The 17196-nt window shown below is 41.2% G+C and overlaps 1 protein-coding gene across 2 annotated transcripts in view; it reads right to left on the bottom strand.

Annotated features, from left to right (window-relative positions):
• Positions 1 to 2880: 2880 nt before the first annotated feature.
• SNAP25 (synaptosome associated protein 25) overlaps positions 2881 to 17196 on the bottom strand; it is a 62674-nt gene continuing 48358 nt past the window's right edge. Inside the window, exons 5-8 of one of the 2 annotated variants that reach the window (XM_083828950.1) lie at positions 14272 to 14389; positions 10184 to 10309; positions 7958 to 8102; positions 2881 to 4191 (exon numbers count right to left, since the gene is read on the bottom strand). In XM_083828950.1, coding sequence (XP_083685076.1) covers positions 4123 to 4191; positions 7958 to 8102; positions 10184 to 10309; positions 14272 to 14389 — 458 coding nt within the window. In that variant the 3' untranslated portion in view covers positions 2881 to 4122. Of the gene's footprint in view, positions 4192 to 7957; positions 8103 to 10183; positions 10310 to 14271; positions 14390 to 14526; positions 14645 to 17196 lie in introns of both variants that reach the window. The other variant, XM_083828951.1, reaches the window with a different exon arrangement.

Here is a 17196-nt window from a genome sequence, read left to right as displayed (position 1 = left end):
GCTGTCTCTGACACACAATTTTCCTTATTACTAAGTGCTCAGCTCTTCCCTTTTCAGTGCCTTTAAAATAAAAGATTTATATGTGCTTATGTACATGTAGGAGAAGAAAGGGAGGGAAGAAGTGCAGGAATTGATTTGTCTGCCTCCAGATCCCCCAGATAAGCCTTGAGCAATCTCACCAGATCTGGGTCCAAATCCAAAGCCTGTGGAGATTGTCAGTTACTGGTGTGGTGCACAGAATATTTTGGAGAGTAATAGTTGCCTGGATTTCTAGAGGGTTTAATGTATATCCATAACAAGCGTGTCATGTGGTACAGGCATCTCCGTGAGGAGGTGCTTTACAGTTTGTCATGCAAACTGTGACATACTTAGTTTTCTTCAGAAGAATGCATCCTATTTAACACATAAGCTAATAAAATGTACATTTCTTTGAAAAAATGTATGCTCCTCGCTGTCCTTTAGAGTTGTCATTTCTTGTTGCATGCAGTAATACCACCAAATCTTCCAGGAATACTAATCAATTATTTTTCATGCTGTACCTTATGTCAAGTCCATGTGCTTTTCCTAACATGTGCTCTATCAAACCACCGGGTACTGAGTATGACCCATGGTTTCTTTTTGTGTGTTTGTGTCAGTCTGGAAAACTGTAACCAGCTCTTCTGAGTATACAGTTGGTGAGTTTATGCTAATGTTGGGAAGCATCAACATCCTAAAGGCTTTAAGGTTATTTCAGATAATCCTCCTTGATGTTATTTAGATCTTAATTTTTTTTAGTTTTTCACTGCTGACATCAGGCGAGGTATTTAATTAAGACATTTTTTTTGCACTGTTTATTACACTACTTACGTATTTTGTTCTGTTGAGGAATAATATTCAGGTATACTTTTGTGAGATTATTTTGATATTTCTATTTCTAGGAAAGGAGGGGAAAGCATGATATGAAAGAGGTTGTTAATTGTGCACTTACAGAGCTCAACAGAGTCTGTATTATAGTTGGGCTTCAGTTTTAATTTAAGCAAGATTTTAAGTAATCTAGTTGGGTACTTCATTCAGCTATGGCATTTGAGAATATGAAAAAAACTTCTTACAGTCACCTCAACCCAGCATGAACATGAAAATTTGGCCGTATTGTGCACAAACATTTCATGAAATTGCACTGCAAGTTTACAATTAAGTGATGGTTAATGAAGCTTTGTTTTTTCAAGCACCTTCATACTTTCTTGTATCAAACCTGGCCTTCTAGATGGCACTCATACTACAACAAAAGAAGTTGCTGATCCGAAAATATGTCACGGTCAAAGGGACATTTCTTGCTGGTAAAAGATGGCTTTACCTTTGAGAAAAAAAATGGTATGTTTTGTTTCTACAGTCAGCGTGACCACTTTATCTTGTGGGAGCTGTGATTCTGGCCCCCTGACCATCCCCTCCCTCGCAGGGAGCCTTGCCCCTCCAGCAGGCAGACTTTGGGGAAGCCTGCATCGTAACATAGGGCAGCTACTCCCCTGGGGATGTGGCATGTCAGAAACTTAATGAATGGAAGTGGATCGCTCTAGGAGCAAACTGCAAAAGATCGAAGCTTTCTTTGAATTGTTTCAAGAACAATTAATCCTACAAAAGTCAATTTCAAAAACATCAGAGAAATGCAATATATTATGTTTACTTACTTAAGCCATTTCCAGCCATCTCCTCAGAGACCCTGAGTACAGTGGGAGAGGATACGAAGATGAATGCAATTTAACGTTTCAATATTTCTGTTTTAAACTTTGGCAAAAAGCTCCAATAGCTTGTTTTTTCATCTTTGTTTGAGACTAAAACAGATGTCGAACCATAGCAATTTCCTTCACTGCAACAGCTTATATTTTTGAGCAGCTAAAACATACTTTGGAAGTCTATTTTTCTTCAGATAGGGTACTTTCATCATGCAGATGAGAGTACCTATATTAAAATAATCATTGCATTCTTATATTTTCCTTACCCTTTTCAAATACCCTTGTATTTTTATGTTTTCATATTGACATGTTCTCCAGTACGATTACTGCCCTCCTTTCAGTAGTCTTTGACGGTGCAGAATGACAGTGCTGTCACAAATACTGGAATGCCTGAATAAACAGAATTGGAAATGGCCAGCAGATTAACAATATTTGTTTGAAATTTACTCTTTGGATTGAAGTAGTGGGGGAAAATATTTACATAAATGAATTTTTAATAGATGCTAAAAATAAAAATCTGCTAAAGAAAATACAGCTTGTGTATACATTATCATGTGATTTTAATTATGCTAGCATTTATGTGCTTTGTATATTTTGACTTAGGGCCATGTGAGACGCATGAGTGAACTGTCACTCATGTAGAGTTAATTATAATTTGTCCATATAGGGGAAAAAAATAGGAAAATATGATAACACTTTTCATTGGCAGTAAGCATTAGTTGTTGTTAGTCCTTTGAGAAAATTATTCTTAGCAGACTGTACAAACTCTGTAGTTCAAAGTGTTCCCTGAAAAGGAGTATATTAACATGTGGCTGGATCCACTACAGGAATGAATTTTATTGACTAAAGAACTATACCCTTTTGCACCACATCATTTATTTCATTTTCCTTTCCCTTGAACAAGAAAATATATTTTGATTCAGTGTTTGGCAATCCAAGCCAGGTTATTTAAAATAATATTCTTTTTGTGCTTAGTGCAAAATGCTATTTTTAGACAAGATACTTTTCCTCTTATACAGTATTACAAACAGAAATTTCTCATAAAATTCTCATACAAAAACAGTTTGTAGAGAGTCTTTAAACCTCTTTGTGCTTCTCCTTTTCCCAGTAAGCGACAAATAACTGGGTCTCACTGACACGTAGAGTAACAAATGGATAAAGCAAGCGTGGATTCTGAGATCTATAGTTTTTAATAATTTTTAAACTAGCTACAAAATGTCAATCACTTCACAAACTGACAGGAGACATAAGGAATTTCATATTACATGCTGTAAATTATATTTATCTCACAGTTTATCTAGAGTTCATTCATTTAGGTTTTTTTATTATTTTTAATTAAGTCAGCTACTAAACATCTCAGCGATTTGGTGTGCATAGCTCTAGGTAAGCAACAGAGAACTGTACCGATAACAAACCACATGGGGATAGCGACTAGTAAGAGAGAGCCTTATAAAAATTACATTTCTTTGCACCATTTCATATGGTAGTCGTTTCCTCCAAAAGATAGTCTTCAAAATCAGCAGACAAACCCAATATATTACACTTATTTCTTTTTGTCTTTGACATATTTTCAGCCAAGCTTCATTTGCTGGCAATGGCTAAATGGTGAGTGCCAAATCCCTCTTTTTTTCATAATTAAAAAATAAATAAATGATCATGATTAATAACTATATATATCAACAAGAAAAAAGTGGCACGACTGCAAACTTGCTGGTATAACATAGTCCCAAAAGAGTCCGAATACTGAGCATGCTTTTGTTGTCATTGTTGGTGTGCTACTGCCATGGGAAAAAGTCTTGTTTAAGTAGGAGTCTAAAAGTCTATTTATTCCTCATGCATAAATGCATAAATCACATCACTTTGTAGTGCAATGCTTGTTATAGTAATATAATTCCACATTGTCTAATCATGAAATCATAACAACAGATAATGGCAATGAAGAACCGAAGACAGCAGGTTTAAGTGCTTAAACATCATGATACCCAAAGACAGGAGCATGGCAGTAGCTCTGTGGAATGTCACAGTTTTACAAGAACAATACTGTATATTTAAAGGTTAACAGCACGTTTAGCATTCCAACATTGTTGTCATTCAGCAAACATCATTTAAAAAAAAGGAGGAGAGGAAAAAAGAAAAGGAATCCAAACAGAAACAAGGAAAGGAGAAATCCCAAAAAACATCATAGTGAGCTATAGCCATCAAATCAGCACTATGTACAACCTTTGGAAAGAAAGATATCTAGAAAAAAATAATTACAAGTATCATTTTTGGAAAGCTGACAAACTACACAGGACAACATTTACAATGGGGTTGATATGTGCATGTGTGCAAACCTAGTAGGTAAATACCATGATAAAAGCATGAAGGTACTGCCCTCTTGGACAGCGTTAAAAGGAAATTCACTTTGCTGCATTTAACCACTGCCGAGCATCTTTGTTGCACGCTGGTTGGCTTCATCAATCCTGGTTTTATTGGAATCGGCCTAGGGAAGGACACAGGAGACAAATTATTAAGTGTCAAAGAGCAAACGTACAATGCTTTGATGACACTCCTCTGGTGTTGGCTACATCAGCAGAAAAATTGAAGAGAAGAGAAGAGAGAAGAGAAGAGAAGAGAAGAGAAGAGAAGAGAAGAGAAGAGAAGAGAAGAGAAGAGAAGAGAAGAGAAGAGAAGAGAAGAGAAGAGAAGAGAAGAGAAGAGAAGAGAAGAGAAGAGAAGAGAAGAGAAGAGAAGAGAAGAGAGAGAAAAAGAGAACTGTTGTTACAGTGGTATTAGGGACCCAAATGGAAATTACTGGTGAGCCTGGTTTTGTGATGCTTAAGGTAGCCTTCAAGCAGAGCTTTTGTGATTGTATTCAGCCTCACTGAACTCTCTTAAACACCTTGCCAGCTCTGTAGCTGGTGCTATTTGCTTGCACCATTAACAGTGATGGATGATGGCATGAAAACTGATGATCTGCCATGTGGACTTCACCAGCGAAAAGCTTCCAGTGCTCTGTAAGACTTAGATTCAGTGGACATGGGCTCCATCTGGATCTCTTGGTTGCACACGTGACAAGAAAGGAGTAGGTAGGAGTGGTGCCATTAGTCGTTTCTCTCAACAAAAAGCTCACCAGCGTAGTTGCAAAACAGTAACCTCTCATCTGGGAAGCAGCACAGACAGGGATTAAGCAAAGGAAGGGAGTCTATCACCACTTGGGATTCTACCATTATTTGAAAGAATCAAACTGGAATTTAGTCCAGCGTGGGCTGAACTGTTAATTTAGCTGTCTTCCTTGTTGTAACACTTCCCATGCTTAAAAAACGCCGCTAATGAAGCAGCACCACCTTGGAGGTTTAGGAGTGCTCTTCCAGTGGGCAGAGCCTTTCACTGTGGCTTTCTGTTGCTCTGCAGAAGTTAGTTTTGGAGACAAAGACATTGCTGCAGCTGACAAAAACTGTCAAAGCTCCCTTCAAGCCCATGTTGCTACGTCGATTTATGCTAGCAGAGGGACTAGACAGAAAATGCTTTCAGTGTTTGAAATCAGACCTGTGGGAAAGGTGAGAGTTGTGTTACTGCTTTAAAAGCATGACATCAAACAGCAAGCTCTTTTCTGTGGTTTGATGTCTTCATTTTTTAAAACTTTAATGGTTATTCCCCCTTCTCTGGGGTGTATCCAAATTGTACAGATTTATTTTAAATCTCCAATTTGCCAAGGCAGAATGGTGAAGCAACTTTCCCACATACATTTCAAAACCTTTTAAAAATGGTTATACTGATGTGCAATAAATCATTGTTAAGAATCTTGGGCTTCTCTCCATAATTGATCTGGCAAATGCTATGTAGATGTGTATTTTTAGTACAGCAGCATGTGCCAGATCCTCAGCAAGCGTAAATCAGCATAACTACTCATTATGAACCACACTTCTTTATTTTAGCTATGAATTTGACCTTGTCTATCACGGAATAGTTTCATGTGCTTTTGCCAAAAGACTATCTAAAAAATAACTTAATGGCTTGGAAGCAGTTAAGTTTGTCATGAAATGCATGCACATTGATTATTAAGTATTGATGAAACTGGATGATGTTTCATCCAAGTCAGTGGGAGTCCTTGCCCAGACCTTCCCACCTGGGTCAAGACAAAATGTTCTCAGCCCCTTCTGCTTTCCTCCCAGCCTCCCAATAATGGCTCATTTTAGGGCCAGGGTGGCTTCTGGTGATGATGTCTGGCCCATTTGACCTACTTACCACATCATCATTTTAGTTTTTCTCTTTTTCTCTCTGATCTGAGGGAAGGATAAAGCCTTTTATTTATTGTGTCCCCCATTACCGTGGATAGATCAGATTACTTTCTGCATTATGAGATTGCTCTGGTTTGGATGCATGCATCCAGTTTAACATAAGTGCTTTAGAGGCATTTGGGCTAGCTTTGTGATGTACCCCAGTGTTTGCAATGTGTGCCAGCCCCGGGTCTTTCTAATGATCACGGCTGATCAAAAGCACAGTGCTCCAGCTGGTCAGAAAAAGGAAGCCGCTCCATCAATGCCCTATTGCCTGCCACCATATCGCACTGCAAAGTGGATGTGTATGCACGTGTCGCTTCAGTATTACCCAGATTTCAGTCATTCCTGTCTCTTATAGAAGGTTTTCCTAATTGTGTTTCTTTTTCTAGTATCTCATTACTGCTCGGGCCACATGTCCTTACTCAGAGAAATTCAGTATATTTTCACTGAGACTGAAGACTGTCTTGTTTTTGTGCTGCTTTCATGATGACTGCTCTGTGTACACTGCGAGCCCATCTTTCAGAACTGTGTCGCTGGTCTTCAATTTAACAAATGGCAATAGCTTGCAGTTTCCCCATGGCTGCATGAAATGCTGTACACCTGATGCTGCAGGAACACCACACAGATGTGGAAGGCCAGTCCCTCCATTAGCCAGCTGCTCTCAGCATGCACTGCCTAGAGATTGAGCCCATGTGCTTCATGTGGGGGACCACAAAGGGCCTGGTCAGTGATTTCAGTATCAAGATGTTTACAAGCACGAATTGATAGGATAATCCTTGTCAGGATGGCTGCATTCATGCATACACAAAGCTGTGTACTCTTGTGTGCTGTGTGAGATGAGTTTCCTGCCTTTAAGACAACTTATATTTCACCCAATTCTCTTTGGTATCAAACCCTAGCAAGGAAAGTTATCTGAGTGAATCCCTGACTGCAATATTTTCTGTAATTTTTTGTTGGTGTGCTAGGCTCTGATATAATTACTTGACATGAAAAACAGGCGTGGACATCCTGCTCATGTAAGAAGGTTCGCACATGTCAGAAGGCTCAGGAGTAAAAGCTCTACCCCTTAAGGTCAGCATTAAGTCTAAGCAGCACATGTAAGTCCTTGGGTTAGATCCTCAGGTTGTGTAAATCTCAGCTGAAATCAAGTGTTGTATTGATTTTGCACCAGATGAAGATCTAGCCTGTTATATCACTTCAGCCTGGCTGTGCCTGTGCCTGGAGCTCTGCCAGTATGAATGCAGATGGCTTGCAGATCTCGGGATGTGAGGACGGCAGTGAGTTCCCAGCCGGGTTTGAAGGGTGCTGCTATCTGCTTCAGAAACCTGCAGTGCAGCCTGGCACTGGCACGGTGCTATCTGCCTTTTCAAATGGTGATTTCATGATAGAAAGACTGAGCTTTTGGACTTCACTGGGCCCATGTAGGGTCCCGATATGTGTATGCATGCTGAGAGAGCTGGTGGCTGCACCATTACCATACTGCCTTGCTTAATATGTCCCCATTCTCTTTTTGGGACTGGTCCTCTAAACAAGTGATCCTGTTCTGAATCTCTTGTGGAGTTTCTGAGGGGAGTAAAGTCCAGGAAGGTTTAAAACTTGCCAGGAAGTGCCAGGGTCCAAGCTCCACAGTTCTGTACAACTCAGGTTACTTTTCCTTTCCCAAAGCCCTTGCAGAAGGAGACTTTATTTGGAAGGGGTCTCCTCGCCAGCTGTTGTCTTGCAAAACCAACAGTGCAAGGTCAACCCAACCTGCAGGGAAGGTTACTGAAGATCCATAGCAGCAAGCTCTGCTTCGGCCCCGAGATAGGGAAAGAGAAGGGAAAGGAACTCTAGGAGCTATTTCCATCTCTAGTCCTCCTCCGAGCTGAATTAAAACTACTACTCTGTGTGGGCAGGCTGGAAGACACACCTTCTGCCCCTCTTGGGCACAGCCTGTGCTTGCAGAAGGGAAAACACAGCCCCTTTTGGGATTCTCTAAGTTCTTACCTTCTCCATGATCCTGTCAATCTGGCGATTCTGTGTGTCGATCTCGTTGCCCATGTCCAGGGCCATGTGACGTAAGTTGCCAATGATGCCACTGACCTGCTCGAGGTTTTCATCCATTTCGTTTTCCCGGGCATCATTTGTTACCCTGGGAACAAAAACCAATTATTTGAAGCAAAGAGAGAGGAAGTTCCCCCGAAAGTCTGATTCACCCAGAACCTCCTCTGCATCCTCCTTCGCTTGTCACCTGTGGAGCATGCTGCTATGCTCAGCTTTGAAGAAAAGGGATTAATAAGCAGCTAGCCTGAAAACCTTCACATGCTTATTTTTTGGATGCGGGGATTAATTGTCTGGGTTTGTCACTACTCACTCCTGTTCCTAGACGTGTTTTTGTCTGAGCTTCTCTGTTCCACTTATTACACCTCTCTGCTAGCAATGGTCCTTCTCAAAGGATGTGGAAGAGTGGAAGGATGCTTCACGTGGATCTGTTTGTGATTAGAGCACGTGGAAGTACCGGAGCATGATGGAATCAAAGCTGTACCAGCTACCTGCATTGACCTACACAGGATACCATCCAGTCCTCGCAGACTTGGGGCTCACTGAAATATTGGGCAAGGACAGCCTCAGTGGTGAAAATCCTGACCCAACGTTCTGTCTAATTAAATGTATTTTCAGTAGATGGTAGAATCAGATTCTCTCAGATTCTTTGCCTTAGTAGAAAGATCTTAGCAAAGATCTTTTCTCTCTCCTCTTAGCCCCATCTTTTACAGCTGCTTGTTTTTTAAAAGAAAAACTCACACGTGGGCCAGGGCACAGTTCAGTGCTCCAGCGACTGGAGAGGCTTGTGGTGACTGGCACTTGGAAAAGCAAGGCCATGGATCCCGCTCAGAAAATCACTACTTCGAGCCTCTTGTGTAATTTGTGTTCAGAGAGGTGCCAAGAGTGTGCTACAAGCTAGTCATGAAAGAATTATGGGATGGCATAACTTTTCTTCACTTCTATTCTGTTAGCATGTCCCAGCCTTTGGTTTGATGGGGCTGCCATCCAGAAATAAAAAAAAAAAAACAGTGACTGGCAGACCCAACAAACTTAAATGGCAACTCCATCCCACGCTCCAGATTGCATGACAGCATTGTTTCTATCACACTGATTTCCCTTTATCACAGCAGCCAAAAAAATAAGTGGATAATAGTTTTTGGAAAGATAATTACTTATTAATCCAGAGTCCTTAATCTTCAGAGATCAAAGCTTTGCCTACTGGTATGCCTTTATCCATTCAGCTGATGGCATTGTCATCTAAATACATGCTCTATACACACTGTAATCGGTATGTACTTATTGCTGGATCCCTATATGTTGCTGGAAGTTTACAGCTTGGTTGCCATTAGTATAGCTGTGTGTTTCAAACTGGCTTTCATCTGAGCGCACAGGGGTTGCCACTGAGGTGTTGATGTTTCCCCACAGTTGTGATCGTTCCCTGGTCAGTGAGGTTTTCTGGATAGTCATGAGCAGGGAAGTGGCTTTCTCAAAAACTATGTACCTCTGGTATAAAGTGTGCTTCAGGTGCTGCACTTGGCTCTGCTTTGGCAGAGAGCCCGAGGCTCTTCTCTTTTTGAAAAGAAAGGAAGAGGTGCTGGATGCTTTGGTACATTTTCTAGCAAGGATGGATAATGAGCAGTACATATCTTGAGGCAGTAATCATAAACCAGTATTTATCTGGCACTTCATTTCTGAAGTATTTGACAACTGTACATTGTTGCCTCCAGGGAACTGGAGTGCAGCAGACAGGGCTGACCAGCTGTGAGAGTCTGCACTCTAACATTGCTGCTGTGCAGTATGCAACTAGGTATTATTTCTATTTTATTATTGCCCAAATCTGGTCAGTCTCAAGCAGAAAGGTTTAGGACTGCTTTTTCAAGCATCTTCTGATTCTTAGGGCTGAAACTCTGACATCCAGGACTCATGGCACATCACCATCCTCTGCGCTACCTCAAGTCCCAGCAGGGCTGGGGGGAGTCACTGGCTGCAGTGGGTCCTTAGCACCTGTCCTAGTGGGTGTTGACCTGTATCTAAGTACCCACCACCCAGTGGAAAACACTGGCTTCACTGCAGTACCCAGCACCGCTGAAGGAGTTAACGAGCATCACAGAACTCATGACCATATGGAAGAAATCTAAATATATCACCGACAAGGAAAATAGAGAGAAAACAGTGGAGAAAAAGGCTCACCTGCGGATAAAGCCACCACTGATGGCCATCTGCTCCCGTTCATCTACAACACGTGCAGGCTGGCTGGCTACAACACCGTCCTGATTATTGCCCCAGGCTTTTTTGTAAGCATCACTTGATTTAAGCCTATGCAAAAAAGATGATGAGTAACAAAGCATCAAGTGGACAAGGACAAATGCAAAACTCTTTACTTCTCCAAGCTAAAAGCTGAATCAAGCAAATGAGTTTTCAGATAGAGGGTCATTGATTGTATACCGATATATCATAACCCTGAATAAAAGGATTTATTTTTTTTTTAACTTTACTGCCACAGCAACTGTGATGGTTAGAGGTTTTGTTTCCAATAGGGTGAATTGCAATTGTCAAGTCTACAACACTTCAGACAGGTTTTTGGATGTTGACTTGGTTTCCAGAAAGGAAAAGGAAAAAAAAAAAGGAAAGAAAAAAAGAAGAGAAGAAATACAGATAACTAGAAAACATTATTTCATTTCAGTGACACATACATTGTGACATCAAACACAGAGAACGTACTGGCAGACAGACATAAAAACAAAACTGCCAAGTATAGTGTGTACATCACATCACAGCAACACACCCTCTTAGAGAAAAATGGATTTGGCTAAATTTTAACATTTACCATGCAGAAGATTGAGCTTTTGCTGTTAACATTTATGTGGCATGATAGGCATTTAAAGCCACTAACCTTTTCCACGGTGGTTTGGGGATGATTTTATCATAAAATTCATAGGGTTTATTAGATTTTTAAATAATATATCGGTACTTGAAAATAGTAATCATACATCGACAGTTGATGTACAAACCTTTGTCCACAGAGACAAAAAGTAAAATAGGCAGAAGTGAAATGAGTGCAGGAGAAAAGAAAAGATACAAGCAATCTAGCATCAGAAAGGGAAATTTATCTACATTTTCTTCATGCACCAGCTACAGGCATGAATAAGAAGTAAAGCATTCTCACTAAGCACAGTTGCCCCAATAGTTCATCATACTCTTAATGCATCAGCAGTAACAGCCTTCACAATAAGCAAGACACAGGCAAAAATGGATCATCACTTCCTTCAGGAGCTTTAAACCACAGGACTTTAAAATAGCCTAGCATGTCACCATGTTTATTATTTATGACGGTTAGAGTAGCTTTCAGAGAGCCATTTTTGACTGAGCTGCCGTGGACAGAAAATTAAAATCCAGGCATACCTTCAGTGGCAGATTAGCATGTGCAGCATATTTAGGGTTGCTGTCACTGGGGATGTCAGACTAGATCGAACACTGTGACAGGAGAGGGTGAGTGTTTGGGGTCTGTAGCTATAAATTCTTGGTTTTATTTGAGAAGTGGAGCAGTTTCCAAAAAGCTGTTGGGAACTGCCAGTCCCCATGGTTCCCCTGTTCTTCAGTCATAGAAACAGCCCTGTGGCTTGGATTTGGGGGGAGATACTTGGCATGCTTCTGGGGGCTTTGGGAAAGGACACAACAAACCCATCTCTGGTATTATGTTCTCTCCATGCCCCCTGAAGCAGCTCAGCATCTGTTGAGCCTGAAGTTGTGTTGCATGCTTTGATGTAGAATTACAATACAGATGCAAAGAGGATCTTTCCCAAATATTTATCTGTTTTGTTGCTGACTTCCTATTACAATTTGTGAAGAGTTAAAAATAGGGTGCTTGGCTTCCTTTTTCTTAGTTCTCTGAAACTACACATTGACGTTGGCATTTCTAGAAATGAGTGAAAGTAGTTCTCTTGCTGCATGCACATTTACAGATATTTGTCTGCTCTTTCGACCTGCACAACTCAAAGTGACACAGTCTCTGCATTTAAAGTGAATGATTTTATACACCCAGAGCTTAATCTTTGTTTTCTTGTGGACTTGCAATTAAAACAGGTGAAGTCTGGGCTTGCTCATGGTCAGCAGCAGTTGTACTTCGACTGTAGTCTGGACAAAGTTTCATGCCATGGGCATTCTGGGTCTTTTAAGAACATAGGGTTGGACTTTACATTTTGGTATGTCTCACCGAGTTGCATTTACAAGTAGCGGCATATAGTCATACATGAAATGGTCAATCTTTTTGAAATATATGCATATAATTTACCACTGGCCAGAAGAGCATTAGGGGATCACGGTAATAGTGATGCCCAGAGCTGTATGGATTTCTCTCCCTCCTACACTCCACTTCTCAGAATATCACCTTATTTGTACCAGTTGGTTCCTGGCACAGTTCAAGGAACAGTCTCTAAAAGCATTTTTCATCCACACTTTGTTTCTAAACATGTTCACTGATTAGCAGTGCTAGTTTATGAAATCTGGCTGCAGTCTGCAAAGGTCAGAATACTGCCTTAAAGCAGGGAGGAGACACCTCTAGAAATGAACGTTGAATGCATGCAGTATTTTTCTGTTCTTGCACGTGTTGATTTTGTGATGCTGCAATCACTGTGCAGTGGTAAATGCTTTAGGGCCGCATGTCAGGTACTAACCCCATCCATGCCACAGATCTGACTGTCAGCTTAGCCTTTCCTACAGTACAGAATATTAAATCTGTTCTAAAAAAAAAGTAAATAAAAAATCCTGCAAAATGCACGGGGATTTTTTTTTGTGCTTCAAGGAAGATCTTTTGATGTATGCATATGCTAGATTTCTCCAGGAGAAGCAAGCCAACTGCCTTGGCTTGCTCCTCTTTAAGATGCAGCAGCTTTTAGAGTGTGGGAGTGTCAAAGTTTCTGCTGCATGCTCTTGTACCTGCACCTCTTCTGCTCTTGGTCAGCCTCCTGCTCTGGTGCAGAGGGAGGGCAGGATGCAGCCTGTCCAAGAGCTCATATGGCTGCAGGCAGGCCCGCTGACCAGGGCTGAGTCTGTGTGTAGCTCTTTCCATTCCTCCTCACCTCTCCCACTCTGCACACCAGGCAGTAGTATGCATAATCTGGGCAGAATATTTATCCCAGCAAAGTATTTGTGGCTGTGAACACAGGAGCAAAATGGATTTTGAAATTTAAGGCAGTGTCTGCATTGTGTCCCAAGGGAATTCGCTTCAAAAGAAATGGTGCCTGATAAGGCAGAAGCCCAGTCCTGCCCTTCCTACTCCAGACCAAATTCCTACCAAACTCCACGACTGATCTCTTTCATTTGGACTTGATAGTTGTGGTGGGATCGCCTGTGAACAAAGTTTCTGTGCCACACAGAAAGGGAGGATGATACTGCAGGACCACTGCACTCTGCCCAGTTGCCTCTGGCCAACCATGTGTAAATGGTTTCACTGAAACCTGGGTGGTAGCTGACTCACTGCATGCTGGATTTGCTGTTCCATGAGGACTTCTGGTCAGTCCACTCTGTTCCCTGTTTCCTACACCCACATAACAGCACATCACATTTTCATTTGGCACTTAAAACAAGCTTTGCATTACTTGGAGGACGGTTTCGTTCAAGAGTGATGGCATGCAAGCAAATTTGATGCATTTCAACATTTCTGCTTAGTGTACATGCTACCCAAATGAGAGAAATTTGGCATGACGTGTTTGGGTTTTCTCAAATTTGGTTGTCTCTGGCAGGATGAAAACCATTTCAAGTTGGGTTCCAATCGTGAAATGTCATGTCTCGTTCAGGCTCTCATCAAGGACAATTTCTGTTGAACAATGAAAAGAAGCATGGTTTTCATCCATAATTTTGAGTAATGTTTATTATTGCCTCTTCTGCATTTTTGAGCTACAATTTTTGTTGCTGTTGTTGTTTTTTAAACTTGTTTGTGAAAATATGTTTTAAAATTTAGGGCCTCCAGGAATAAAGTAGCCCCAGTGGTTTTGTTCGTTGGAAAACGGAACCACTTAGTACACTTTGTGTAAAATGTTGAAACTTTTACCATTAAAAGGTGTCAACAGTGAAGCTTTCACTGCAGTATGCCTGATTTTAATGCATCTACAGTAATTCCCAGTCAGTTGTCTATGCTATGAGATGAATGCATTTGAACCAGAATCGTTCTTTCTGCATGCCACATGCTCATCCTGTCCATGTGCCTAGCAAGGATGAGCTTCACAAGGCCTTTGGGATCAGCCTTAAGTGCTCAAAGAGATGAGGCAGGCAGCACCTACTTGTTACATGGACAGACACAAAGACCACAGAATTTTCCTAGGTCCGTCAAATTCTTTTCTGCTTCTTTCATGTCCTTATTGATTTGGTCCATTCCCTCTTCGATGCGTTCCAGTTGTTCTGATTAAACACAAGTATTTTATCCCCACAGAATGAAGCAGATGGAAAAGGACAAAGAAAAAAAAGACAAAAACTTCAGACATTCACTGTGACAAAAAACTGGACACCACATAGCAGAGCCGGTACCCAGTACCTACTTGTTACAAGGACATATGAAAAGGCCACAGCATTTCCCTAAATCTTTTAAATTTTTCTCGGCCTCCTTCATGTCTTGGTTGATATGGTTCATGCCTTCTTCAACACGATCGAGTTGTTCTGGTCAGGACAAAGGGATGACAGTGTGGAATGAATTGTATTTTTGTTTGTTTGTTTTTGTCTTCAACAGAACGTGAAAAATGGCCATGTAGAACTGAATCAATAATGACATTACAATGCATTAATCTCAGCTGATGCATTGTTAAAAGGATGTAAGCCATACTGGATGCCGAAGACGTTTTTTACTAATATGGAAAGAGTAAAACAAAGGAGGAAGATGTTTGAAATATATTAATTTAAACAAGATGTAATGATGTAAAAAGGAAGGGTTATAAACTTTAAGGTCCATTAACATATTACAATACATCCACTTACTAAGACACCAATGACATCCAAGAGAAAGAAAGATAAAGTGTTATTATTTTGCATTTATTCATGTTAATACAAGAGAAAAGGTATCCTTCCATGGAAAATACCAGTTACTTACGCTTACAAATACCTTGGAATTAGGTGAGATGTGGCAGTGTAACTGCTTGGGTTAGTGGGTGCCTGAGTGAGGGAGCTGGTAGTAATGGGACCAGAGATGGTGCGAGCTGTAAAGAGCCATGTCCAAGGGCTCCTTTTTTCCAGAGGTTGAGGAACCTGAGACCTGCAGCTCTGATTAGCATGGGAGGTTAATCTCTGATCTGAGTGTGGCTTGGGGGCTGATTTTCCTTCTCACATGGATGCTGCAAATCAGGCATAACCCCAGCAAACATAGAGGAATTACAACCACCAAAGAAGCCTGATGCTCACTGAAAGAGGATCACTGGCCGCAATGTACATTGTCTCTGTCCCCAAGCCATTTTATGAAACAAAAATAATAGGTGAAAACTAAGGTTTTTCATTGGGGTCACTTCTGATTTGGTCTAGGGCAAGTGCCCGAAGCATCAAGCCCAGTAACCAGCCTCATACAGGCACTGCCTCTCCTGGCTGGCATCAAACAGAATTTGTCTTCTTTCCACCTGAGGCAGACAATGATGTAGGGTTTTCTTGGTGAGTTGGTAGTTCAGAATAATGTAGTGTGTTAGAGGAGCAGAACACCACAATGTAAAATTGTAGGACCAGATCCTCACTGATGTAAACAGATACGGATCCCATGGGATCAGGGATCTTACACGCAGTCTGTGGTAGCTATGGCATTTTACATTGGTGGAAAGCTTCACCATTTCTTTCTTGAAGGACAAACTCAAATAAGTATTACATGGGATGAGAAAGTTACTTGGAGTAGCAGTAAAAAATTTAACTATACCTAAGGAGTCTAAGTAAAGCAATCCCAGTAAAACACAATCACGTTCGTTTTCTCTGTACCAAGTAGGGAAAATATAAATGCAGAATTAGACTTGAGAGGAAAGGAACTAAGACAGCACTGGTTATAGAAGAAACCTAATGTCATGCCTGATATTAATTGAGCCCAGCCAAGATTTAAAAAAAAAAAAAAGGCATTTTAGAAAAAAAAAATCATTGACGTCAGTATGAAACTCCTCTTAACTTGTTTTGGAACAGGAATAGGCCTAATTTCTTACTTGGGTTTCTACTAACAATTGAGGCTTACATTTTCAAAGCTGTCCAGGGGATTTGGATGCCCAATTCCCATTAAAATTAATTCTATTTAATTAATTTTAATGGGAATTGGGCATCTCACCCCTAGAGGGCCTTGAAAATCCTGTCCTAAATTATTCAAGCTGAAATAATTCAAATAGTGGACTTGTGCTGTTGTTTAATCCTTGCATGATGCTGGGCTGGGAGAAGGAGAGGTGCCATGTCAGTATTGCCAGCTGCATCTGCTCTTCAGCTGTCAGTCCTCATTCTCCTCAGCTGGATGTGCCTGTCTCCTGATACCACAGGCATTATGCATCCCAAACCCAAGGAGGATCAGAGTTACCCGGCAGTGTCCTCTAAAAGGAGCACGTACAATGTGAGCAAAGGATCAGGAACTTAATAAGGAAACCTGAGAGATTCATTGCACGTGTTCCGCCAGATAGATAAACTGCTGAGCAAAGAACCAGAAATACAAGGCTGTATTGTTTTAATGCACACGGTAATTCTACATTTTGGCCTGGAGGCTTGAGCAGAAGCTTCAGTTCACGTTTGTACCCACAGATTGTGAATCTCATCAGAAATGTGAGCACATGGAAAAAGGTGATATTCTTCTAAGTGCTTGTGCTCCTCACTAGGTCAGAGTCCTGCCTGATCCTGCAGAGTTGGGCAATGCTCACCCTTGCTCTGGGAAGCAGCTGTGGCAGCGTCAGCTGGCTTTTCTGCTGGCTTATGCAGCGTGATGGGAATTGCTAATTTCCATCACAGATTCCCTCCGTCTGCTTGTGAGAACTGTGTTTGCAGAGTCTGGCTGGTTTTCCAGGCACTCAGTTAAAAGAAGGCAGTTTCCACACATGTATTTTGACACTGGGAGGGACAAGAGGAACTGACCTTTCTTCCACCAGCTTTGCTGCCCGCATTTTCCTAACCTTGGCTGTGCAATAGAAAACACCACCTAAGACCGCAGGGATCAGTTCTAGATCAGGTACCACTGGTTGGCTTTCAGTCTTGGCTTCCTTGCTCAGGTGTCTGAG

Source organism: Anser anser (genome assembly GCF_964211835.1).
Source record: "Anser anser genome assembly, chromosome: 3".
Classification (NCBI taxonomy): domain Eukaryota; kingdom Metazoa; phylum Chordata; class Aves; order Anseriformes; family Anatidae; genus Anser; species Anser anser.
This window is presented reverse-complemented; position numbering and strand designations above follow the sequence as displayed.